The following is a 27404-nucleotide window of genomic DNA, read 5'->3' as shown; positions in this document are numbered from 1 at the left end:
ACAGACACCCTGTAGCCAATATGATGACATCGTTCAGAAACAGCAATCAACTCCAGCAAGATTAAGTCATTTTATGCAAATCCACAGCTCTTTATCTACATATCAAGTATTATAATGGGAATATATCATATTGGAGAGTTTTACCGTGCTGACTGTCGTTACCGAACGCGACGCGCTGTTTAAATGCTGAATGATTGACAGCTGTAGCGGAGGGAAGACGAGTTTCTGACCGCGAACTTATCGATGTATATTTCTTCTGTCCCTCACATGAAGCTATGGAATGGCTTCAGATGACTTTGAATATAGTGCACGAAAACTTAATTGGTGCTAGTCTACTTATTTTGCTCTATGTCTCCCACTTTTGCCATATAAAAGAGCGCAATTTACGGTGCGTGTGTGTGTGTGTGTGTGTGTAACCATAGCGACAAAACGACCAACTCTCGGAACCTGCACTTAAGCCTATAATTTCGTTTTTAAAAATTTAATTATGCATTTAAAAGTTGCAGAATGGATTAATTTGGAGACTCTGAAATCGGCAGAGATAGGCAGGCAATGCAAAACAAAATCTGACATTGGGAAATAGTGAGGGGGGCAAAACTTAGATTTTGAAATGTGGGGGGGACGTGTCCTACATGTGTTTCTAACAGCAAACGCTCTGAATAAAGTGAGATGATCAGCTGATGATCCTGAATGGCTTGTTTAATGAGTGTTGATAGTCTGAGGATCATCAGCTGCTGAAAAGACTCTTTATTTCATGTCAATAGTTCCTGTTTTCACCTCATTTATTATGCTGATGTCTTCAGATCTGCTGTAAATTGACACTTAAAGGCACAATATGTAATTGTCACCATTAGAGGCCACTTATTCAAACAAAAGCATAGCTTGATGATGCCTTGATTTCATGAAATTATGGGAGGTGTTGTCTTCACGTCTACAGCTGGTGGAAAAGAATCCAATGGGATTCAGGCAGAAGTCATATTTATGAATGAGTTAATGAATAATGATTTATTAACATTACTGTAGTATGAAGCAGGGTGTGGCTGAAAGATGTTGGAGTAGAACGAGGAGCGATTGCTAATGAGAGATGAGCGCAGAGCAGTGGAGCTTTTATTATGCCTCATAATAAAATATATGTTGAAAGTTGTTTTAATGCTACCCTGCGTTCCCTTGGTGGCTGAGACACTTGTTGCACACTGCAGTAAGTTAGATCGATATTAGTCATGGTAAAACGTGGCACACGCTGTATATCTAGAAAACGAGATTTAAACAATAATTCTTACTGTGTTGAGCTACATAACATGATTAATTTTCTGTCGATGAATGTTTTCAAACAGTTGCTCACCTGTCTAATAAAACACATAATATATTAAAGCGTCTTTGGTGTTTCCATGGCTTCTATAAAATAAAACCAGAAATCGATAGGTGTCTTGGAAACATTTGGGATAAAGCGAGTGCACAAGTCAACAAAATATATAACACTATTAGTGGTTTTTTGGATATTTTAATCCAAGTCAACACAAGTCAACTATATATAGTTGACTTGTATGCAGATCAGCTCCTCCCACAGCAATCACATCATCAGTGAAGCTCCTCCCACATCAGTTCTCCAATAAATGCTGGAATATTCCCATCAGACGAGCATCAGAGCATCAGGAAGAGCTGAAATCTGCAAAGACTGAGTTTATTAAAGAGGACAGTGAGAACACGAGTGATCCAGATCCCTGCAGAATGAAACACACTGAAGATACTGAAGAACAAAGAGGTTTGTGTTTATTCTTCATTCATGTTATAAAGATTCAAGATTTAGATGAAGAGAAATGGGATTTTTGTTTATCAATAAACCATAAACACCAAACTGTATCAAGTAAATGAACTTTCCAGAATATCTGACAGGGTTGTAAGCATAACTGAAGCAAAATCTGATTCGTAGTTACTGATAAAGTTGATTAGTTTCTTGTCCTCGATGTCACTTCCTGGGTGTCACAATTTAAGAAATGAGAAATGACAGTTTTCCTTAAAATGAGGGAAATCATGTCATGTTTAACAGGGTTACACAGGTTACATATCTAAAAGTTGGTGTCAAAATATGAAAGTATCATATCTTTTAATGTTAATATCACATTAGAAAAGTGAGATTTGTCTATAATGTTTTAAAAATAATAAATGGAAGATCAGTGTACCTCATTCATGGAAACTTTCAGCCACATATAATTCATTTATATAAGCATTAAAGTGTTGGTAATATTTTATAGCAGCTGTCTGCTTTATGTCAGGGTTCACTTTTATGTCCTTTCACTTCATATTTCTCTCTTTAATTTATTTGAATTATTTTGATGTAATGAAAAGGACATCAAACATTGAGAAGATTTTCTCTTTTTTTTCTTCCATTTTTAGATATGATTGAAGAGGAGGAGGAGAGTGAAGAACTGAGTGAAGTGGAGGAGGAACATCATGACAAACCTGGAGAAAAACCTTTGAGTCGCTCAAAGACTAAAAAGACATTTTTAAAGAAAAGAAGAACCAAGAAATCTTTCACCTGTACTCAGTGTGGAAAGAGTTTCACAACCAAACAAAATCTTGAGAATCACATGAGAGTTCATACGGGAGAGAGACCGTTCACATGTGATCAGTGCGGGACGTGTTTCAAACAAAAAATACATCTTAATCAACACATGAAAATCCACACTGGAGAAAAGCCATTTAAGTGTGATCAATGTGGGAAAGGTTTCACGAAATCATCAAGCCTTAAAGGACACATGAGGATCCACACCGGAGAGAAGCCGTTCATGTGTGAATGGTGTGACAAGAGATTCTCACTCAAGCATTATCTTCAGATACACATGAGGATCCACACTGGAGAAAAGCCATTTGCATGTGATCAATGTGGGAAGAGTTTCAGTCAATCAACACAACTTAAGAGTCACATGAAAATCCACACCGGAGAAAAGCTGTTTACATGTGATCAGTGTGAAAAGAGTTTCAGTCAATCAACACATCTTAAGACTCACATGAGAGTTCACACTGGAGTGAAGCCGTTCGCATGTGATCAATGCAGCAAAACATTTCTTCATTCATCAAACCTGAAGAAACACCTGACTGTTCATACGAAGGAGAAGCCACATTCATGTTCTGTGTGTGGAAAGAGTTTCTCACGGCTGTCACATTTATATAGCCATGAGAAAATTCATACTGGTGTAAGAGATTATATGTGCTTTGAGTGTGAGAAAACTTTTACTACAGGTTGCAATTTAAAACAGCACCAGAGGATTCACACTGGAGAAAAACCTTACAAGTGTTCACACTGTGACGAGAGATTCAGTTTTTCAGCATCTCTGAAAAGACATGAGAGGATTCACACTGGAGAGAAGCCACACACATGTGATCAGTGTGGAAAGACTTTCACTGTAAAAAGCGACCTGAAGCGACACACGAAGATCCATTCAGCGGAGAAACCACATTACCACAGTCTGAAATCACAGTAAGTACTTATCTTTATGTGCTGAGAAACAAAGTTATTACAGCCTCATTGAGCGACAGGACAGTCTGTTGGTTTAGAAATGTGTTCCCTTTCAAACGCTACACTCCATGCTGTGTGATTGTCTTTAGACGTGACCAGCTGTGAATATATGTGTAAAACACTGTCAGTGAAATTAACCTATATTTAGCCTTGCGTGACATGCACACTATGTCCCCTCGTATAACTGGGGTCCCACATGGAAAAAACCTATATAAACATATATGTTTCAATATAGGTTTTGATATAGGTTTTACATATATGTGACATATATAAAATTGGCCGTTTTCCTATATTATATGTACATATATGTACATATATGCACACATAATATAGGAAAACGGCCAATTTTATATATGTCACATATATTAAAAACCTATATCAAACCTATATTGAAACATATATGTTTATATTAGGTTTTTTCCATGTGGGACCAATTTCACGTGTTCGTGTAGCGGTGTGTTTTCTGCGTTGTGTCGTAATCAAAGACAGACTGCGAAAAATCTTGCCATCAGGTCCTCACTTTATTCTGTATAACACAAATGGCAATATATGAGGACTTGTGCAGCATACAAACAGCATGCGGCAGCAACGCACAACGCTGAGAAAGAGAGATATTAAAAGTAACTTAAGTAAAGAAAAATAATCAACGAAACATCTGAATGTACATCACAGAGGGGTTTTGGATTACAATCATACAAATATATCATGTGAATTCAGCTGTTACATGAAACATGGCCTTAATTGAATCACCGCAAAAACTTTGTGCGACCTACCGCTGTGATGTCTCATGCAGACTGGGAAGCAGCAAAGTGCGTCAACACTCCAAGTCAGCATGGCGGCAGGAAACCCCAAATATGGTCATGGCAAGTGGAATCACAAAATAATTGTCTAAATACATAACTGCTACATTCGCACATACATAAGTTCTTGCATAATTTTTTTCGTTAATTCTTAGTTTTTGCCTTGATAATAGAAAATATGAGCTAGGCATCATGTATGACAGTCAAAAATGAGATATGAGCTACAAAATGACCAGATCCTGCCATTAGCTATATAGAAGACATATCTTGTATGTATAGGGCATATATATGGATATGAAGAAGCAATACAGGAGACCTATATTTCCTGTATATGCACATATATGCACCTCAATTTTGCCTATATGTGGCATATATACACATATATGCAGTATATATATGCAGCATATATATAGCATATATGCAGTATATATGCGCATATATGCAGCATATATATAGCATATATGCAGTATATATGCAGCATATATATTATCATATATGTGCATATATGCAGCATATATGTACATATACACTGCATATAGGTTTCATATATGCGCATATATCCACATATAGGTTCTTTCCATGTGGGGACCGACTCATCACGCTCAGCAGCCTCATAATATCTAACACCAGCCCCATGGTTCAGTGAAATGTTTGCTGTTCTGTTGATTCCCATCAAATCCGAACTATATGAGGCTTCTAACCGAACAAGTTAATCAAGAATGTTTGACGTTCAGTTTGAAATGACCATCTGTCAACTAATTCTCTTTAGTTATTAAAACTAAGTCAGCTTGTGCCGTATGTGATTGTTTAAAGATTACATGTCAAACCTGCATCATCTAGAGTTTTGTGACCAAACTAGTGATTTATAACACAAATCATCTTCATGACATTAAAATTGATCATAATCGAAATTAATCATAATTTCACATTTGCCTCTCATTTGAAATCTCACATGATTTAATGTTTCTTTTAGACCTGATGGACGTGAACAAGAAAGGAAAAACAGAAGGGAAAACATCTGTCCCCTGCCCTCAGAGTAAAAAACATTCACATGTAAACCAAGGCTGAAGATTCACATGAGATTCTCACTGGGAAGAAGTGGATCAGACTTTCTGTCTAAAATCTTTTAAGTTCAGGAGCTGAAGAAGAGGCCATAACACTCTTAAGAGAGAGATGAATCTGATATTATTTTAACTCATTCTTCATTGTTTTTCATAAGAACATCTTGTTTCTCTTCCACTTCTGCTCTCCCATGCAAATGTAAGATATGCTTTCATGTAGTTTTGAAACTGAACACTTGCTTCTCTTCTTCTCTTGATGTGATTTGACTCTCTTATATAAGCCATAAAGAGAGAGATCTGTCTTATTCATTTTCACTTTTACTTGATTGATTAAACTCATTAATCCTTTTACCAACAATCATTGTTATTGTCTCTTTTCATTTTCTTCTGATTCTGCTTGAATACGTAATAATTTTAGTTCAGAAAGCCATGAAGTAGCCTTTTATGATTTCTTTTTCTTTCCATGTTTTATCTCTCTGTAGAGCTTTAAAATGCATAATAATTTATATTTCACTCAAGTGTTTTCAACCCAAGTTTCTCTTGAAGCCAATATGAAAGTGACTTAAACTGCTGTTCATCTACTGACCACTAGGGACAGGCTCCAAAAGAGAGCAGAACCTCATTGAGTCCCATGTTAAAATGCCCAACTTTACAGCATTAAAAAACATGTTTACAGCCTGGTACAAATTGTGGTTTTGGTCTATACTGCTAATTTTGCCCTTCATGACAACTCTGAGGGAGGTGAATTTTTTTATAATGACACAAATTACAATTACTGGTGCTGGAGCATCTATATTGTATAAAAGACACCATAGATTGACAGTAAACCTTTAGAAATTTCAAATATGTAAGGACCGTGGATGAACCAGACAAGTGCTTTGTTCAGATGATTCTATCAAAACATAATTCCAGAAACTCAAGCTCAGAGAATCAGATTTTCGGCTCCAGCTCGTCTACAGAACAAACCCCTCTAGGTACATTTATGGCACTCATACTTCTGACTGAGGAAAAAGGGGAACATTTTTAAGCCATTTGTATAAACCAAATGGCTGAATGAAAGTATTTCTTGTCTGATATGTATTTAAATCTCTTTTTAAATCATGGCTTGAATGAAATCTGTGTAAAATGTATCATATTCCGTTTAATAGAAATCATGTCTAAACATGATTTTAAATAAATCTATGGGGTATTTTGAGCTGAAACTTCACAGACACATTCAGGGGACACCTTAGACTTATATTACATCTTGTGAAAAAACGTTCTGGGGCACCTTTAAGTTTGAGATCTGAGAGAGAATTGATGGGAATCGATCTGGGAATCAAAGTGTTGCTGCTGCCCCTTTGTTTCTACTCTTTTCACATCTTTGGATTAAATGTGTTTACCTCAATAAAGTAGCCTAAACTGGAACAGAGACTGCAAAATATGTGACCGATTGAATAATAAGGATGGTGTACGAGGTGGGGCATATGTATTTAATTTAAATTTAAAAACCTTTCTGATGTTTTGACCTTTTCCATCGCCTTCAGGTGTTGTGACCCTGAAGCGCCATAGCGAGAGTGTGAGGGCGTGGGCTGATAGTATAATATGTAAGTTGTGGACGCCGTATTTCGTCTATAGCAACGAGGTGCATCACGCAGCGTTTCTATTCCACTCTGTCACGTAGAAATTTCAGTCCACTCTTGGATTATGGCAGAGATCTTCCTTTCTATGGACCTCTGATGTCGCACTGCTGTTTTGCTTGTGATTTATTTTCTTCACATTAGTTTTTGGTCACATACTGATGTTTGTTTGAAGAGATTTATTTTCTGTTATTGATTTTATTTTGAGTTTGGCTTGTACCAACTGCTGAGGTCTGTATTATGTTTGGAGAAAAGGGGAGTTTTTAACCCATTTTTCTGTATTTTAGGAGTCAGTCTGCATGGGAGTACTTTCCTCTGGGGTTATCTGGGTCTTTCCTTCACTGCATGGGCATGAGTTAATAGCATTATTCACTACACCTTTTTAAAGTTGTTGGTTGATGGCCTGGTCGTCAGTGCACATGTGGTGTGTGCTCTTGAGGCCGTCGGTCCCTGCCCAGTGACTCTTTCTCCTCCTCCCGCAGGCTTGGTTGATCTTGCATTCAAGAATTGTGGGTAATGATCTTAATATTTGACTTAAGGTTTAGACATCTTTAAATTGTGATCCTCTCTTTTTAGATGGTTATAAATGTGAAGTTTATAAATGTGAAGTTTATGTATTAAATAATTTGGGTATCACTCGGTTACATGTACATTGAGCCTATAATGAGCCACGTGAGATTTTAAATCTATACATAAATGTTAATTTATGTGTTAATTAAACAATTTATGTATTCATATCATTATTAATGTATTGATAAAGTTTGACACTGGAAAATATTGCTGGTGTTTTTTTATTGTTAAAGATTTTATGATTGTCAGTTTCTGCACATATAAAACTGTAACATTTGAATGATCTAATTACTTTGTTGTAATTAATGTAGTTATAAAATCCAACTGTATTTAGATTCATATGGACATATTATTATGCTGCTGTAGTTATTTAGCAGGTTTACAGGCTTTTATCCTGACTGAAATAATGTGTTTCTAACAGCAAACACTCAGAATAAAGTGAGATGATCTGCTGATGATCCTGAATGGCTTGTTTAATGAGTGTTGATAGTCTGAGGATCATCAGCTGCTGAAAACACTCTTTATTTCATGTCAATAGTTCCTGTTTTCACCTCATTTATTATGCTGATGTCTTCAGATCTGCTGTAAATTGACACTTAAAGGCACAATATGTAATTGTCACCATTAGAGGCCACTTATTCAAAACAAAAGCATAGCTTGATGATGCCTTGATTTCATGAAATTATGGGAGGTGTTGTCTTCACATCTACAGCCGGTGGAAAATAATCCAATGGGATTCAGGCAGAAGTCATTGTTATGAATGAGTTAATGAATAATGATTAATTAACATTACTGTAGTATGAAGCAGGGTGTGGCTGAAAGACGTTGGAGCAGAATGAGGAGCGATTGCTAATGAGAGACGAGTGCAGAGCAGTGGAGCTTTTATTATTCCCAGACGATCACTCCCGATTCTTCCAATGTGGAGTAACACAGCACTGTTTCATCATATTAAATACATCTGTGTGTTTGAAGTTGTTTTAATGCTGCTGTGTTGAGCTGCATAACATAATTAGTTTTCTAATAAAACACATAAAATATTAAAGTGTATTTGGTGTTTTCATGGTTTCTACAAAATAAAACCAGAAATCGAGTTTTTCGAGAAACAGTCTTGGAAACATTTGGGATAAAGCAAAAATACAAGTCAACAATATATATATATATATATATATATATATATATATATATATATATATATATAAAGCTCATTTCATTGGTGTCAATAGACTGAGAGTTGTTGTTGGTTACAAATATCAAAACTTATTTCTTATTATGTTTTTATGCTTTCAACTGTTTTTCTGACCATTATTTATAATAATTGACATTGCATTTATACACGTGTGTGCGTATGTATATATATATATATATATATATACAGGTGCTGGTCATATAATTAGAATATCATCAAAAAGTTAATTTTTTATTGTAAATTATTTTTAAAAATGAAACGTTCATATATTCTAGATTCCCTACATGTAAAGTAAAACATTTCAAAAGTTTTTTTTTTGTTGTTAAATTTTGATGATTAGAGCGTACAGCTAATGAAAGTCCAAAATCCTGTATCTCAAAATATTAGAATATTTCTTAAGATCAATCAAAAAATGGATTTTCAAAACAGAAAAGTTCAAGTTCTTTAAAGTATGTTAATTTGTGCACTCAATACTTGGTCGGCAGCACATAATACAGCAAATGACTTGCTCCTAGCACAAACTACAGCATCAGTGAAGTGTGGCATGGAAGTGATCAGCCTGTGGCACTGCTGAGGCACTATTGAGCCTTCAGATCATCTGTATATTGTTGGATCAACTGATTTTCATCTTTCTCTTGAAAATATCCCATAGATTCAGGTCAGGCATGTTGGCTGGCCAATAAAGCACAGTAATATCATGGTCAGCAAACCACTTGGAAGTGGTGTTTGCACTGTGGGCAGGTGCTAAAGTCCTGCTGGAAAAGCAAATCAGCATCTCCATAAAGCTTGTCAGCAGATGGAAGCATAAAGTGCTCCAAAATCTCCTGGAAGATGGCTGCATTGACTTTGCACTTGATAAAACACAATGGACCAACACCAGCAGACGTCACACTTCCCACTAGACTTCAAGCAGCTTGGATTCTGTGCCTCTCCAGTCTTCCTTCAGACTCTGGGACCATGATTTCAACATGAAATGCAAAATTTACTTTTTTCTGAAAAGAGGACTTTCGACCACTGTTCACTGTCCAGTTCTTTTTCTCCTTAGCCCAGGTAAGATGCTTCTGACATTGTTTCTGTTTCAGAAGTGGCTTGGTAGTCCTTTTCCTGAAGATGTCTGAGTGTGGTGACTCTTGATGCACTGACTCTGGCTTCATTCTCCTCATTGTGAAGCTCTCCCAAGTGTTTGAATCGGCTTTACTTGACAGTATTCTCAAGCTTGCGGTCATCCCTGTTGCTTGTGCACCTTTGCCTACCCAATTTCTTCCTTCCAGTCAACTTTGCATTTAATATGCTTTGATACATCACTCTGTAAACAGCCAACCCATTCAGTAATGACCTTCTGTGACTTACTCTCTTTGTGGAGGGTGTCAATGATTGTCTCCTGGGCCATTGCCAAGTCAGCAGTCTTCCCCATTAGTGTGGTTTCAAAGAACAAGAGATACCCGGAATTTATACTGTAGGGATGGTCATTTAATGAAACTCAAATGTAAATATTCTAATATTTTGAGATACTGGATTTTGGACTTTCATTAGCTGTACGCTCTAATCAACAAATTAAAAAAAAAAAAAAAAAAAAAAAAAAACTTTTGAAATCGTTTACTTTTCATGCAGGGAATCTAGAATAAATGAAAGTTTAATTTTTAAAAATAATTTACAATAAAAAAAATGAACTTTTTCCACGATATTCTAATTATATGACCAGCACCTGTATATATATATATATATATATATATATATATATATATATATATATATATATATGGTCCATTAGTATAAAAACAAACTCTTTTTTTTATTGTGGCAGATCAGCTCCTCCCACACTACAATTCATCATCAGGGAATCTCCTCCTACAACAATCACATCATCAGTGAAGCTCCTCCCACATCAGTTCTCCAATAAATGCTGGGATATTCCCATCAGTTGAGCATCAGAGCATCAGGAAGAGCTGAAATCTACAAAGACTGAGTTTATTAAAGAGGACAGTGAGAACATGAGTGATCCAGAACCCTGCAGAATGAAACACACTGAAGATACTGAAGAACAAAGAGGTTGGTGTTTATTCTTCATTCATGTTAGAAAGATTCAAGATTTAGATGAAGAGAAATGGGATTTTTATTGTTTTTATCAATAAACCATAAACACCAAACTTTATCAAGTAAATTAACTTTCCAGGGTTGTAAGCATAACTGAAGCAAAATCTGATTCGTAGTTACTGATAAAGTTGATTAGTTTCTTGTCCTCCCATCATGCTGTAGAAAGAGCTCAAACAATGTCACTTCCTGGGTGTCACAATTTAAGAAATGAGAAATGCCCATTTTCCTTAAAATGAGGGAAATCATGTCATGTTTAACAGGGTTACACAGGTTAAATATCTAAAAGTTGGTGTCAAAATATGAAAGTATCATATATTTTAATGTAAATATCACATTAGAAAAGTGAGATTTGTCTATAATGTTTTAAAAATAATAAATAGAAGATCAGTGTACCTCATTCATGGAAACTTTCAGGCACATATAATTCATTTATATAAGCATTAAAGTGTTGGTAATATTTTATAGCAGCTGTCTGCTTTGTTACGTCAGGGTTCAGTTTTATGTCCTTTCACTTCATATTTCTCTCTTTAATTTATTTGAATTATTTTGATGTACTGAAAAGGACATCAAACATTGAGGACATTTTCTCTTATTTTCTTCCATTTTTAGATATGATTGAAGAGGAGGAGGAGAGTGAAGAACTGAGTGAAGTGGAGGAGAAACATCATGTCAAACCTGGAAAAAAACCTTTGAGTCGCTCAAAGACTAAAATGAAATTTTTAAAGAAAAGAAGAGCCAAGAAATCTTTTACCTGCACTCAGTGTGGAAAGAGTTTCACAGATAAATATGATCTTAAGATTCACTTGAGAGTTCATACGGGAGAGAAACCGTTCACATGTGATCAGTGCGGGAAGAGTTTCACACGAAAAGCACATCTAAATGATCACATGAGGATCCACACTGGAGAAAAGCCATTTACATGTGATCAGTGTGAAAAGAGTTTCTGTCAATCAGCACAACTTAAGACTCACATGAGAGTTCACACTGGAGTGAAGCCGTTCACATGTGATCAGTGCAGCAAAACATTTCTTCATTCATCAAACCTGAAGATACACCTGAGAGTTCATACGAAGGAGAAACCACATTTATGTTCTGTGTGTGGAAAGAGTTTTTCACTGCTGGGAAATTTACATAAACATGAGAAAATTCATACTGGTGTGAAAGATAATATGTGTTTTGAGTGTGGGAAGACTTTTACTTCAGATGGTGATTTAAAACGGCACCAGAGGATTCACACTGGAGAAAAACCTTACAAGTGTTCACACTGTGACAAGAGATTCAATGTGTCATCATCTCTGAAAACACATGAGAGGATTCACACTGGAGAAAAACCTTACAAGTGTTCACTCTGTGACAAGAGATTCAGTGTGTCATTCTCTCTGAAAAAACATGAGAGGATCCACAGCAGAGAGAAGCCACACACGTGTGATCAGTGTGGAAAGAGTATTAAAAGTAATATGAAGATACACATGAAGATCCATGCAGTAGAGAAACCACATCACCACAGTCTGAAATCACAGTAAGTAGTTCATCTTTATGTGCTGAGAAACAAAGTTAGTTTCCTAAGAGCCTCATTGAGCAACAGGTCTGTTGGTTTAGAAATGTGTTTTTTACTGCTGTAAATCGACACAATCGCTGAACACATGATTAAAATATAATCAGATTGGTTGTTTTCATGATCAGTTGTATCAATTAGTTCCTGCTGCCACAGTTCATTAAAGTTTTAAGGTTGGCGTTTATTTATGATTTATTTATGATTCATTCATTCATTCATTCATCATGACACCGAAGAACTATACTCTTTTCTTCAGAGAATATTTCTACTATTTTCTTTGCCCTTCAAAGAAATGTGGACCAATAAGATATAAACTTTGAGCTGCTGCAGAGACACGTCTGAGAGCACTTGATGGCACCAATGAAACCAGCATTAAAGATTGAAATTACTTCAATTCAAACATCAGCATTTCATGAACACTGTAAACTACAAGTAAACCATGATTAACAAATTGTTTGTGAGAAACAGTCCTTCAAAAGTCACACTTTTGCCATGTGACACATTTACATTTATGGTTTGACAGATGCTTTTCTGAAAGTGCAGTGCATGTAGCGCCCTCTATTGAACAGGAATGAATGTGCATTTCCTTCAGTCCAGCACACATTTGTTTGACGTTCAGTTTGAAATGACCATCTGTCAACTAATTCTCTTTAGTTATTAAAACTAAGTCAGCTTGTGCCGTGTTGGGATTGTTTAAAGATTACATGTTAAACCTGCATCATTTAGAGTTTTGTGACCAAACTAGTGATTTATAACACAAATCTTCTTCATGACATTAAAATAGATCACAATCGTACACTGCACACTGATTAAAATGACTATTGAACTCATCAGTGATCTTGACTTTGAGCTTCATTTCACATTTGTCTCTCATTTGAAATCTCACGTGATTTAATGTTTCTTTTAGACCTGATGGACGTGAACAAGCAAGGAAAAACAGAAGGGAAAACATCTGTCCCCTGCCCTCAGAGTAAAAAACATTCACATGTAAATCAATGCTGAAGATTCACATAAGATTCACACTGGGAAGAAGCGGTTCAGACTTTCTCTCTGAAAAACTTTGAAGGGAAAGTACAGGAGCTGTAGAAGAGGCCATAACACTCTTAAGAGAGACATGAATCTGACATTATTTTAACTTGTTCTTCATTGTTTTTCATAAGAACATCTAGTTTCTCTTCCACTTCTACTCTCCCATGCAAATGTAAGATATGCTTTCATGAAGCTTTGAAACTGAACACTTGCTTCTCTTCTTCTCTTGATATGCTTGACTCTCTTATATAAGCCATAAAGAGAGAGATCTGTTTTATTCATTTTCACTTTTACTTGATTGATTAAACTCATTAATCCTTTTATCAACAACTCTTTGTCTCTTTTCATTTTCTTCTGATTCTGCTTGAAAATGAATAATTTTAGTTATAATTTTAATAATTTTAGATATTTAAAAAAAAACATGAAATGCATTCATAATTATGTGATGTTAAAAAGTTTAATTTATTTCATGAACAAGTTCTACATGCAGTGCATTGTGGATATACCTTTCAGCATTGATGGTGCCTTTCCAGATGTGTAAGCTGCCCATGCCACACGCACTCATTCAACCCCATACCATCAGAGATGCAGGCTTCTGAACTGAGCGCTGATAATAACTTGGGTTGTCCTTGTCCTCTTTAGTCCGGATGACATGGCATCCCAGTTTTCCAAAAAAGAACTTCAAATTTTGATTCGTCTGACCACAGAACAGTTTTCAACTTTGCCACAGTCTATTTTATATGAGCCTTGGCCGAGAGAAAACGCCTGCGCTCCTGGATCATGTTTAGATATGGCTTCTTTTTTGACCTATAGAGTTTTAGCTGGCAACAGCGAATGGCACAGTGGATTGTGTTCACCGACACCGTTCACCATTTTCTGGAAGTATTCCTGAGCCCATGTTGTGATTTCCATTACAGTAGCATTCCTGTATGTGATGCAGTGCCGTCTAAGGGCCCGAAGATCAGATGGTTTTCCGGCCTTGACCCTTACGACAGGATTGTTCCAGATTCTCTGAATCTTTGGATGATATTATGCACTGTAAATAACTTCAAACTCTTTGCAGAAACTCCTCTCTGATATTGCTCCACAATTTTTCGCTGCAGCATTGGGGGAATTGGTGATCCTCTGCCCATCTTGACTTCTGAGAGGCTCTTTTTATACCCAATCATGTTGCCAATTGACCTAATAAGTTGCAAATTGGTCCTCCAGCTGTTCCTTATATGTACATTTAACTTTTCCGGCCTCTTATTGCTACCTGTCCCAACTTTTTTGGAATGTGTAGCTCTCATGAAATCCAAAATGAGCCAATATTTGGCATGGCATTTCAAAATGTCTCTCTTTCAAAATTTGATATGTTATCTATCTTCTATTGTGATTAAAATATAAGTTTATGAGATTTGTAAATTATTGCATTCTTTTTTATTCACAATTTGTATAGTGTCCCAACTTTTTTGGAATCGGGTTTGTATTTCTGACATATTCAAGAAACTTGTGCTGCGACAAGACAAAAGGATCCAGATTGTTCACTTTGACAGACTTCTCTGGTGTCAACACAGTTTTAGAATGTTTTAGACCATATTTTCAGACCAATATTTTAGACCAAGTTTCAGCATGAATCACCTTAAACGTCCCCCTTTTAAAAATTTTGCCTCAAGTGGTACTGTCCCACTGGGAAATGCTGCTTTGCATTATTTAACAAGCATCTACTTATTAAATGAAGTCAAACTCTGCAGGACAGTGTTCCTCCAGGATGTAAATTTAAGACCCCTAATCTACAGTCTCTTTCTCTCCTTCAGCTGCTTTTCTTTCTGCTACTGTTTTTAGATTTACAGCCAGATGCCTTGAACATCTGAAGGCCTTTAAACTTCTTGTTGAATTTTTCCAGCTGTTTGTCCGTCTGTGTCAGGAGATCTAAAGAGAGAGAGTCAATCTGATAAGAAAGCACTAAAAACACTAAAACAATGCACTGATTGTGATGAAGTAAATCAGTGTGAGTGAAAGAGGGCCATTTCTCACCAGTTCTCTGGATCACAGCAGACAGCATCATGTCCTCCTCCTTTTCCCTAATGAAGAAGACAACAAATTCATCAATAACACATGATTATCACATGATTTCACACTGCTATGGTCAGGTGACCTCTGACCTCTGTCTGTCCAGATCCAGGCAGCTGATGATATCATTCCTCTGCTGGATGATTGACAGTAGGCGTGACATTAGCTGATGTTCCTGCTGTCTGTCATCTGAGCTCCAGTCTTGCTCTGGACAATCACGCACACATTCATCAGATACTATAAACTACACACGTTTTATACTTAAATAATTTCATACACTGAAAAAAGTGAATTTCTGCCCTTTTTCCAGTACAAATATCTAAACGTTCTTAAATCAAGATATTTGGATTTGCATAGAAAGCAAAATTGCTTTAGATAAGAAGTCTTTGTGGTGTGTAACACACCAGGATGATAAAAGGAGGAGCAATGACAGTGCAAGACAAGATTTAACCAGGCCTGGGATATTTATGTTGTGATTCATTGTGTTCATATGTGGCAGTCGTCCATGAGGGGCTGCTGCTTTTGTTTTGTTCTTTATGATTATTTTGTCATTAAAGTTACATTCATCATTTGCAGGTTCCTACATCCTTCTTACCTGAACTCCATTACAATCTTGTTAAAAAATTATGAAAAGAAGGTGAGACTGCCAGACTAGACAGCACAGGGACAAACAGACTTGAGACCATTAGACTTGGGACAACCAGACATGGGACCATTGGACTCGGAACATCCAAACTACTGGACTTGGGACAACCAGACATGGGATCACTAGACTTGGAACAACCAGACGGCTGGACTTGGGACAACCAGACATGGGAACACTGGACTTTGGACAACAAGATGACTTGACTTGGGACCATTAGACTTGGGACAACCAGACATGGGACCATTGGACTCGGAACATCCAAACTACTGGACTTGGGACAACCAGACATGGGATCACTAGATTTGGAACAACCAGACTGCTGGACTTGGGACAACCAGACATGGCAACACTGGACTTGGAACAACAAGATGACTTGACTTGGAGTCACTTGACTTGGGCCCATTGGACTTGGGACAACCAGACTGCTGGACTTGGGACAACCAGACATGGGAACACTGGACTTGGGACAACAAGTTGACTTGACTTGGAGTCACTTGACTTGGGCCCATTGGACTTGGGACAACCAGACATGGAACCACTAGTCTTAGGACAACCAGACTTGGGACAGGAATTGGAACAAACAGACCACTGGGCTTAGGGCCTTAGACTTATGACAACAGGTTATTGGACCATTGGTCTTGAAACAACTGGACTTAGCATGATGAGAGAACAAATATCTAAACTTTTATTAATCAATATATATATATATATATATATATATATATATATATATATATATATATATATATACTTGAGAAACAGCCTTTTGGTGTGAAAAAGGGAGCAGAGTTGATAGCCATGGGAGTACAGCACCAAGCCTGGGATAGGCATTCATATGTTGCATTTTATTGTGTTCATATGTGGCAGTCATCCATGAGGGGCTGATTTTTTTTGTTGTTTATTTTTAAATAAAATTTTCATTAAGTTTACATTCATTGTTTGCAGGTTCCTGCCTCCTTCTTCGTTAAACTCTGAACTTCATTACATTCTTGTTACATGAAAAAATTATCAAAATAAGGTGAGAATGCCAGGCTACAGAGCACAGGGACTACCACACTTGGGACCATTAGACTTGGGACAACCGGACATAGGGCAACTGGACTCAGAACATTCAAACCACTGGACATGGAACAATTATACCACTGGACTTGGGATCATTGTACTTGGAACCACTGGACTTGGGACAACCAAGCATGAGATCACTGGACTTGGGTCAACCAGACTTGAAACCAATGGATGTGGGACCACTGGACTTAGGGCCATTGGACTTTGGACCTCCTGATGTGGCACCTTTGGACTTGTGACAACTGGTCGTTTGGACCATTGGAGTTGGGAAAACTGGAATTAGTACAACCAGATTTTGAACCAGAATTAGAACAACCAGACTACTGGGCTTGGGGCCAGTGGACTTGGGACAACCAGATGTGGCACCTTTGGAGTTGTGACAATGGGTTGTTGGATCATTGGACTTGGGAAAACTGGACTTAGTACAACCAGGCTAGGGAGCACTAGGACCACTGGACCTAGGATCTCAGAGATATTTTCCCCTCTCCTTTTCCTCCTCAGAACCATAATGAGTAACAATGATAAAGTACTAGTTGCCTCCTCATGCAAGGGAACTGATGGATGGTTAATAAGGAGGGCATGAGGGCTGCAGCCTTGCGAGAGATGACTGCTACTGTAATGGGCAAAATCCTTATTAGTGCACATCCACATTCAATACAAGTTGTGCAACATTAAGTTTCCTCTGTCAAGAGAAACAGCTAGTTTTACAGAACTGAAAACTGTATTCGGCCACAGTCAAATCACCTTGTCTAAAAGACAAAAACTGAACTGCTGGATACATATTTGTGGATATGGACTTCTATAACTTCTATAACTATAAATTGATGACTCAGAGATGATGGAGAGCTGGACACAAGTGTACATTTATTTAATAACAAAAGAACAAGGTAATGAGAGAAACAAGAGAAACTAATCTAAGGACACTGACATATAATCCATAGAAAACAAACCATGAAACTGAACACTGAAAAACAGAAGAGCCTGAATACACAAGGGCTAATAGACTAACACGACACACATGGAAACGTAAAAAAGATTAAGAAGGGGAAACAGGAGCCGAAGAAGACTACAAACTTAAAGGCTATGTAACAAAAGCACACAGAACAGAGAGACAATACATTACAATAAACAGTATCTTGAAAGAAGAATATTCAGATAGTTGTACTGGAACACAAGAAAATCTCACAATGTTGATTCACTTTTTGGAGACATTTATATGCCACTATTAAAATTTTCATATTAATTTGTAGAATTGCATCAGAGATTAAAGAATTCATGCCAATCATTATTAAAACGAACATATTCACATTAAGAAACACGACTGATTCAGTTAGTCACCTGGTTTGTTGAAGAGGCACCTGAGCTCAAACTCTACATCAGCCTGCTGCTGCTCCAGACGGCGCTGTCTCAACCTGAAAACACAGAACAACAATTCCTGTCATGCTTGTGCATTCATGTTATTGTTTTGACAAACATCACGCTGCAAAAATTGATATCAAAAAACAGACTTTTCCTAAATTTAAGAACATGCAAATTCAAGTGCTAAACATGCTAATAACATCCTTATGATTCAAAAGGATAAATAAACATACAAAATATTGTTTAACTGAAAAATATAGATATAAACAAGTAAACAGTTTTTTACAAGGGTTAGGTGTGTAGGGTTCCATAAATATCATGTCTATGGAAACACCTCATAATAATAGTGTGTGAAATGGTCCAGTGTTTGTGTACTCACATATACATCAGCTCAGCATCTCTGCGCACTAACATGTTCTTCTTATGAATCAGAATAAACCAATCAACCAAAAGGTTATCTGAAACAAACACATCATTCATGACTACACAAAAGCGCCTCTGACGCCACACAAACTTCAGTCCTGCTGATCCTGATTACTGAAAACCTCTCGAAAGGCTCCTCATCTCTCCTTCCACTCCTCCATAGTAGCTGTTACTGTGTGTTTGTCTGTTAGCATGTTTGTTAGCATTAACATATATGTTGTTGCGTGACTGTCACTGGTCCTACTTGACCCGTCACATTTTCTGCACGTTGTGAGGTTCAAGTGTTTCTCACCATCTGTTCATCTCCTCATCTCTCTCCAGCTGCACTCCTCTCGTCTATATTAGACGTTACTATGTTTTTCTGTTAGCGTGTCTGTTAGCATTAGCATTAGCCTGTATGATGTTGAGTGAGGTGGTTATAATGTGTTTCTCACCATCTGTTCATCTCCTCTCTCTCCAGCTGCACTCCTCTTGTCTATATTAGCTGTTACTATATTTTTTCTGTTAACGTGTCTGTTAGCATTAGCATTAACATGTCTGTTGTTGAGTGAGGAAGTTGCAATTGTGATTCTCACCATCTGTTCATCTCCTCATCTCTCTCCAGCTGTACTCCTCTTGTCTATATTGGCTGTTACTATGTTTTTTCTGTTAGTGTGTCTGTTAGCATTAGCATTAGCATGTCTGTTGTCGAGTGAGGAGATTATAATGTGATTCTCACCATCTGTTCATCTCCTCATCTCTCTCCAGCTGCACTCTATATTAGCTGTTTTTCTGTTAGCATTAGCGTGTCTGATGTTGAGTGAGGTGGTTATAATGTGTTTCTCACCATCTGTTCATCTCCTCTCTCTCCAGCTGCACTCCTCTTGTCTATATTAGCTGTTACTATATTTTTTTCTGTTAACGTGTCTGTTAGCCATTAGCATTAACATGTCTGTTGTTGAGTGAGGAAGTTGTTAATTGTGATTCTCACCATCTGTTCATCTCCTCTCTTTCCAGCAGCACTCCTCTATATTAGCTGTTACTATGTTTTTCTGTTAACGTGTCTGTTAGCATTAGCATTAGCGTGTCTGTTGTTGAGTGAGGAAGTTATAATGTGATTCTCACCATCTGTTCATCTCCTCATCTCTCTCCAGCTGCACTCTATATTAGCTGTTTTTGTGTTTTTCTGTTAGCATTAGCGTGTCTGATGTTGAGTGAGGAAGTTATAATGTGATTCTCACCATCTGTTCATCTCCTCATCTTTCTCCCCAGCTGTACTCCTCTATATTTGCTGTTACTATGTTTTTCTGTTAGCGTGTCTGTTAGCATTAGCATTAGCGTGTCTGTTGTTAAGTGAGGAAGTTATAATGTGTTTCTCACATCTATTTATCTCCTCATCTCTCTCCAGCTGCACTCCTCTGATCTAGCTGTTACTATGTTTTTCTGTTAGCGTGTATGTTAGCATTAGTGTGTCGGATGTTGAGTGAGGAAGTTATAATGTGATTCTCACCATCTGATCATCTCCTCATCTCTCTTCAGATCATCTCCTCTATATTAGCTGTTACTCTATGTTTGTCTGTCAGCATGTGTTAGCATTAGCATGTATGTTGAGGTGAAAACAGGTTATAGTGTGTTTCTCACCATCTGATCATCTCCTCATCTCTCTTCAGATCATCTCCTCTATATTAGCTGTTACTCTATGTTTGTCTGTCAGCATGTGTTAGCATTAGCATGTATGTTGAGGTGAAAACAGGTTATAGTGTGTTTCCACCATCTGTTCTTGTCCTCATCTCTCTCTCCAGCTGCACTCCTCTCTTCTCCAGCCTCAGCAGACTCTCCTCCAGCTCCTTCTGCTCCTTACACACCTCCTTCTCTGACACGTGTGTGTCTGTGATCACCTGAACACACAATCAATCATCCTTGAGTGAGAAAACAGAGACTCAAACATCTGATGGTGAATTCTAAAATATCAAATATAATGGATGAGCTGAATCAGCATTGAACTGACTTCAGCTGAACAATGACACAATTTTCTTCTAGAGCTGCTTTATAGCAGAAATGAACTCTGTTTGCATCATTTTCTTGTTATCAATGTAAAGATGCTTTGAAATGATCTGCATTGTATAAAGCACTGTATAAATAAAGGTGACTTGACAATCCTCATGAAACAGATGGGAATGTTATTAATATGTATTAATTCTTAAAATCATTTAAGGTTTGGACACATTTAACATAGTTTTGCATCTAAAATTGTGCATTAAACAGATTTAGAAAGCTCACATGGTTCATCACAAAGCTCGCACATATAAAATATAAGTATAAGAATTGCTGGACTTTTTCTTGTGTCTCTGTCTTGTAGTGTGATCTGATGGTCTCAAATCATCAGTCTGAAGCATCATTCACTCCAGCAGCACAACAAAGAGTTTCTGTCTCACCTTCCTCTTGATGAGAGGGAAACCGTGGGCAGCCTGGTGCATGCTGGGAGCTGAACATGAGGTCTGTGGTTTGTGTGCAACTGATGTTTTGCAACTGAAACGGTTCAGCTTGATAAAGATAAAAAAGATGATATAGAGAAAAACATGAGATGGTCTGATGTTAACAAACACACACTCAAACAATATCCTGTGAGACTTGCTAAGAGAACAACAACAACCCACAACCACAAGCTGTGACTCTTCAGTCTGAGCTTCAGATATCATGTGATTCTTTCATTAACTGACTCACACACATCAACTAACCAGTTAAAGTTGATAATCACTTTAAACACAGATTCTACAGAAATCACATGACTCTGAAGGGGAAAGTAATGCTGCATCATGTTCATTAAAATGGAGATCCTGGTTCTTGGTCAGAATCTGGGACTCAGGTCTAGTCTGGTTTCAGAGGGTCTAGACTCGGTCTGATCTCATCATGATTGCATGAAGAATTAGGTGAAGTTTGAGACTTCTGAAGTTCCTTGATAAAGCTAACAGATTTTGAGACACTTGTTTACTATCTAAGAGCAAATGGTTTGTTCAGTCGAGTCTCTTCTGGATCTCAGAACCAGTGCTTTTCTCAGATAAACCTGATACTGAGCGTCTCTGCTAACATCAGCAACTCTATTCCCAGAACACAAGACGCATCCAAACTAGAGTCTAAATATAAGCCAGCTTCAGTTAGTCAAGAACCAGTGCTGGTTAAATAAACCTGCTGGTTTGTGTCAGTTCTTCAGAAATTACTTCAGGTTTACAGGTTTCAAGTTATTCCTGCTGTTTTATCCTTACTAACTGTCTTACTGTTTTGTTTGTCACAATTAATTTCTGTTATTATCTTTTATTTTGTTTATATTACCATGTTTTTATCTAGTATATTTAATGCACACAGTCTAAGTAGCTGAGCAGGCTTACATTTCACTGCAAGGTTTATTCTCTATAGATCTGAGAATGTGAATCTTGAATCTTTGTAGAATTGATGATAAATAGACTTTTTAATACAGTTTTATGAGGATCAGCAGGGTCACATGAAGGACGGATCTTCATTTAGTACCTCTTCATCCTTGGACTCATCCCCATCATCCTCCAGGAAGGGGTTAAAGGTCATGGGGCAGCGGTGGGAATGAGTGGAAGGAGCCGGAGCTGGAGGAAGGCGATACCAGGGACCCGGATCAACCAGCTTCATCCAGGGATGATCCTTACGCACAGCGCTCTGAGACGGCACTGAGACGAGGACGAGACAAACATGAGACACAATAAAGCATGTGTTACAACTGATAATTTGCATCATAACTGAATTCAAAGAATCAAGATAAGCCATCATTGTAATGATATATTTGAGATTAAATATATTAAACAATACAACATCATCAATTACTCACTCCCCAGTGCATGCTGGGAAGAGAGTGAATGGGACTGATCGTAAAAAATAACGTTTTCCCTATTTGAATTCAAATAAATGCATTAATCATTAATTATCACTGAACAGCTCCTGAAAATGTGTAAATTGCTTTGGATGTATGTAGAACAGGAACTGTTTGATTATGATGTTTACACTGTAACAATAGTAACTGCTATATAGTAACTCAGGAGTGAAGATTCTAACCATTGTCAGGGCGATGGTCCTGTGATCTTGGGGTGGGGCTAGGAGGTTCCTGAGGCTCCACCCTCTTTCTGGGAGTGGGTTTGGGAGGTTCTTGGATGTCTATGTCTGATGAGGTGGAGAGACGTTCATCATTCACACTGTCTCTTTCCATTTCACTTCTGTCTCCGTCTGTCTCACTTCTGTATCTGTCTGTCTCACTTCTGTCTCCATCTGTCTCAGCAGTATCTGCAGGCCGGTTGTGTTCAGGAGCAGCTTTGCAGTGATAACTGCACTGCAGTAAACCAGTCTCACTGTCAACTGTGAAAGAGATCGGCAGCAGAGCGCGATGGCAGCGACTGCATCTGAAACACAATGTGAGATGATCAGGTCTATCAGAGTGTGTTTGTGTGTGTGAGAGTGAGTGTCTGTCTGTGTGTGTGTGTGTGTGTGTGTGTGTGTGTGTGTGTGTGTGTTACCTGAAGCAGGCACGGTGATACAGGCGTCCCTTCACCAAAACCCTCTCAATGAGATGAACACGTTTGTGACAGACACTACAGACTCTTTTATCTGAAGATCTGATCATATCTGATGTGAACTGAGGGAATGAGAGAGAGAGAGTAATTATTAGACAGACAGACCTATAGACACATGCAGATGGACAGACAGACAAAGAGACAGACAGACAGACAGATGGAGAGACAAGTCAGACAGACAGACAAAGAGACAGACAGACAGACAGATGGAGAGTCAGACAGACAGATGGATGGACAGACAGGCAGATGGACAGATAGACAGACTGACGGACGGACAGATAGACAGGGTGGCAGACAGGCACATACCGGAGCGTGTGTCTGTTCTTGTGTTCTGGTACTGCTGGGTTCAGCCTCCACACAGTTCTTCAGACTGTCTGATCAGATCCAGAGATTATCAATAAATTAAAATCACAAATTTCAGCTTTAGTGAATCTTGATGAACATGTGAGACCTTCAATAGTTAACTCTAACTAACTAATAGTTAACTGTAACAATAATAACTGTTATACAGTAACTCAGGAGTGAAGATTCTCACCATTGTCAGGGCGATGGTCCTGTGATCTGGGGGTGGGGCTAGGAGGTTCCTGAGGCTCCGCCCTCTTTCTGGGAGACAAACGGGCATATACCGGAGTGTGTGTCTGTTCTTGTGTTCTGGTACTGCTGGGTTCAGCCTCCACACAATTCTTCAGACTGTCTGATAAGATCCAGATATTATCAATACATTAAAATCACAAATTTCAGCTCTAGTGAATCATGATGGACATGTGAGATCTTCAATAGTTAACTCTAACTAACTAATAGTTAACTGTAACAATAGTAACTGTTATATAGTAATTCAGGAGTGAAGATTCTAACCATTCTCAGGGCGATGATCTTGTGATCTGGGGGTGGGGCTAGGAGGTTCCTGAGGCCCCGCCCTCTTTCTGGGAGACAGACGGGCATATACCGGAGTGTGTGTCTGTTCTTGTGTTCTGGTACTGCTGGGTTCAGCCTCCACACAATTCTTCAGACTGTCTGATCAAGATCCAGATATTATCAATACATTAAAATCACAAATTTCAGCTCTAGTGAATCATGATGAACACGTGAGATCTTCAATAGTTAACTATCATGATCCATACCATGAGATTTTCCATTGAAGACACAGTAGAGCTGTGAGACATAAGTGACGATGGACAGAAGATCCGGCTCTTCCTCACACAACAGCTCATCCGGATCCAGCAGAGCAGGAATTCCAAGCTCACGCTCCGCAACATCAAAAGCCTGATGATGACGAGATATAAAGGACATGAGAATGGACAAACTACTCAAACCAGAACATTTAACACAGGTACAATAATCACAGGTAGTTTATCTGGGGCAAAAAAATTGAGATCTAAAGGCCGGAACACACCAAGCAGACGCCGACGAACTAGTGGCGACGAAAGCAGACTGCGGGGTTGGTTTACGTCGGCAGCATCTGTGTCCAAAGTTGGCCTGACACAACCAAACCAAAACGGCTCGACAGCCGATGGCCAAGTAGCACGTCAGTTCTGCGCCTGCTTGAGATGAAATGCCTTTCCGAACCAGCAGGTGGCTGTAGCTGAACAGCCAATCAGAATGATCAGATGGCCCGACGGACTGACGAGCTCCAACACCGATTCAACATTTCAAATTGGCCGAAAAAAGGCGACGAGGACCAACTTCAGCCAACGGTGTGGAACACATTGAGAAAACTTAGTCGGCCGACGAACAAAAACTGCCAGACGGCTGACCATCGGCTTGGTGTGTTCCTGCCTTAAGATGGCTTTCTGTCATTTCTAAAGACAAAGCTTCCATATGAAGCTTCACCACCTTCAGCACCAGAAACTAACGTCCAGCTGAACTCAGAAACTCACCAGACGCATGTTCTTGTAGACGTTGTGTTTGGACAGAGAGTGAAAATCACTGCAGAGAGAAGCAAACAAAGAGCTGAAGATACACCAGACACATGCTGAACACATCTGGATATGAGAAGAAACTGACATGAAAGTTTCTAAACAGGCCAGAAAACACTATTTGATATGTACATTTACCTAATCTAGAGCAAGAGTTTTCAAAATGGGGCAGGAGTTTATTTTGACATGATAATTTTGACACTCACATCTGTGAAATTTTATATAATTTAATTTCATTATTTCATTCTGCTTCAATATAATCATTCATTTATTAGAATTATTTTATTAAGCTGACAGTTTTAGGGAAAAAAAACAAATCAGTTTATAGTGTTTTAACTATTTTAACAAGTTACCATAAAATACTATATGGTAAATGTTCACATGTTCAAAAAACCCTTATATTAATCAGATTATCCCATGGCACTGAACAATTACTGTATAATACCATGGTACTTTATGAGAGGTGCCATATTAGCTTAGCCTATATTATATACCTTATTAAAAAAAAAAAAAAAAACTGTTCATTCTTACAGTAGATCATATTAAACTCATGACCCAGTTACAGTAGATCGTATTAAACTCATGAATCAGTTCTTATCATAAACTCATGACTCAATTATGACTCGTAATAAACTCTTGATTCTTACAGTAGCTCGGGTCTGTGTTTGTGGATGATCGCACAGAAAGCCAGTCCATCTGTGAATGAGGAGCTCATATCTGTGAACTGAACATCAGAGTAACCTTCACAAACATCTCGACACCAGTCCCGAAGAGCTTTTAGTGAACACATGACTGGATATAGGCTACTTCAGTCAGTCCGGTTAAAGCATCATTGACGCGAGGACGCGCTCTTTAAACCGGAATAGAGACACCGGTCAAAAAACGGAATCGATCAATCATGTCAATGTTCAACGGTTTCAGGTTTACATTCCAGTTCCGTTCTTTTCACACAGCTGCAAAAACTTTATCTTTTATAAATGTATAGGCTGCTCCACCAGATTTCAGCCCCAGGATCCGCGTTTCTGTTTTCAGTGTCGCGGTCCGTCAATCTGTTGCTCCAGTTTAACCTGTAGTTTTCTGATTAGATCAAACCAAACAATGATCGCGTTCACAGAAGCAAATAAACACTGTATGTATACAGATCCAAAAACTTGCGCTGTAAATCCAACAGATGAGATTTTATTCCCATAAAATACTCCAAAAGAAACACTTCATCAGGACATGTCTGAAAACAAAATTATCTAACACACTGCTGCACGAGCTTTAAGTCTAAAAAGGTAAAACTGTTCTTTTCAGGTTGTGGCAGAGCAAAAAAACTCAAGAGGGCAGCTGTGCGCATGCGCATGCGCAACACACAGACACACACACACACACACACACACACACACAAACAAACTTCTGTGTGTGCTTCTGATGCAGTGTTTACAGACGTCACAACGCCACCTGCTGGATCAGATCAGACACAACAGAAAATAGAGATTCACAAATCACAAATATTAAAGCAGAATTTACAGCAAATAGCCTATCTAACATTCTTATCTATTAACCCAATTAACCCAGTGTTGCTGCTGCTCAAACATTAGAGATCATCGAGGCTATTATAGCAATGCCAGAGTCTTCATGGATAAACTGGAATTTAAAGACCTTAATGCAGTGAAACAGAGATCAGAGCTCCACAAACTGCAGCACATGATTCAGTTGACAGCTGTTAAAAGTGAGAGAAAAATAACAATTTGTACAAACTCACTTCTAATGGAAAGTGTCTTTGAGCAAAGGGATACACTTGAAATGGATTAAGCCAGTAAAGAGCATGAAAACAAACATAGGCAGGTTTGCACAGGGTGTGTCAAAACACTTAAAATACTGTCACGGGGCAGATCAAAACACGTAATCATGCATGACCATTGTCTAAAACAACAAGGCAGCAGATGAGGAACTAGAAAT

General features: G+C 38.1%; 3 protein-coding genes across 5 annotated transcripts; 2 read left to right on the top strand and 1 right to left on the bottom strand.

The window, feature by feature from the left end:
* Positions 1 to 2396: 2396 nt before the first annotated feature.
* Positions 2397 to 5736, top strand: LOC125273148 (gastrula zinc finger protein XlCGF8.2DB-like). Its single transcript, XM_048198413.1, has 2 exons — positions 2397 to 3478; positions 5291 to 5736. The coding sequence occupies exons 1-2, from the start codon at positions 2397 to 2399 to the stop codon at positions 5355 to 5357; spliced, it is 1149 nt and encodes a 382-aa protein (XP_048054370.1). The 3' UTR covers positions 5358 to 5736.
* A 5188-nt stretch (positions 5737 to 10924) lies between these two features.
* LOC125272300 (gastrula zinc finger protein XlCGF52.1-like) lies at positions 10925 to 12741 on the top strand. The gene has a single exon (XM_048197058.1). It carries the CDS (start codon positions 11348 to 11350, stop codon positions 12368 to 12370), a length of 1023 nt encoding a protein of 340 aa, XP_048053015.1. The 5' UTR covers positions 10925 to 11347; the 3' UTR covers positions 12371 to 12741.
* Positions 12742 to 14778: 2037 nt separating this feature from the next.
* Positions 14779 to 26771, bottom strand: LOC125272284 (MICAL-like protein 1). Of its 3 annotated transcripts, XM_048197025.1 has the most exons (16): positions 26108 to 26770; positions 25422 to 25470; positions 24666 to 24807; positions 24400 to 24558; positions 24080 to 24238; positions 23851 to 23918; positions 23488 to 23606; positions 23033 to 23373; positions 22481 to 22650; positions 21391 to 21498; positions 20727 to 20853; positions 18933 to 19011; positions 18533 to 18606; positions 15576 to 15690; positions 15448 to 15494; positions 14779 to 15342 (listed from the first exon to the last, which is right to left on the bottom strand). In XM_048197025.1, exons 1-16 carry the CDS (start codon positions 26248 to 26250, stop codon positions 15224 to 15226), a joined length of 2019 nt encoding a protein of 672 aa, XP_048052982.1. In that variant the 5' UTR covers positions 26251 to 26770; the 3' UTR covers positions 14779 to 15223. The 3 variants fall into 3 exon arrangements, with proteins under 3 accessions (XP_048052982.1, XP_048052983.1, XP_048052984.1); XM_048197026.1 differs by lacking the exon at positions 21391 to 21498 and having other exon boundaries at positions 26108 to 26771; XM_048197027.1 differs by lacking the exons at positions 23033 to 23373; positions 23488 to 23606; positions 23851 to 23918.
* Between the last annotated feature and the right edge of the window lie 633 nt (positions 26772 to 27404).

The sequence above is a fragment of the Megalobrama amblycephala genome, linkage group LG7 (assembly GCF_018812025.1).
Source record: "Megalobrama amblycephala isolate DHTTF-2021 linkage group LG7, ASM1881202v1, whole genome shotgun sequence".
Classification (NCBI taxonomy): Eukaryota; Metazoa; Chordata; class Actinopteri; order Cypriniformes; family Xenocyprididae; genus Megalobrama; species Megalobrama amblycephala.
Note: the sequence above shows the minus strand (reverse complement) of the source record. Positions and strands in the feature narration are given on the sequence as shown.

Bases quoted from the DNA above. Each gene is read 5' to 3' on its own strand.
- LOC125273148 (XM_048198413.1), top strand. From the start codon at position 2,397: ATGATTGAAGAGGAGGAGGAGAGTGAAGAACTGAGTGAAGTGGAGGAG. The intron at 3,479-5,290 runs GTAAGTACTTAT...TGTTTCTTTTAG, and splicing joins TACCACAGTCTGAAATCACA to ACCTGATGGACGTGAACAAG.
- LOC125272300 (XM_048197058.1), top strand. From the start codon at position 11,348: ATGTCCTTTCACTTCATATTTCTCTCTTTAATTTATTTGAATTATTTT.
- LOC125272284 (XM_048197025.1), bottom strand. From the start codon at position 26,250: ATGTGTTCACTAAAAGCTCTTCGGGACTGGTGTCGAGATGTTTGTGAA. The intron at 22,651-23,032 runs GTTAGAATCTTC...TCCTCGTCTCAG, and splicing joins GGACCATCGCCCTGACAATG to TGCCGTCTCAGAGCGCTGTG. The intron at 21,499-22,480 runs GTACTAAATGAA...ATCTTTATCAAG, and splicing joins ATGAGTCCAAGGATGAAGAG to CTGAACCGTTTCAGTTGCAA.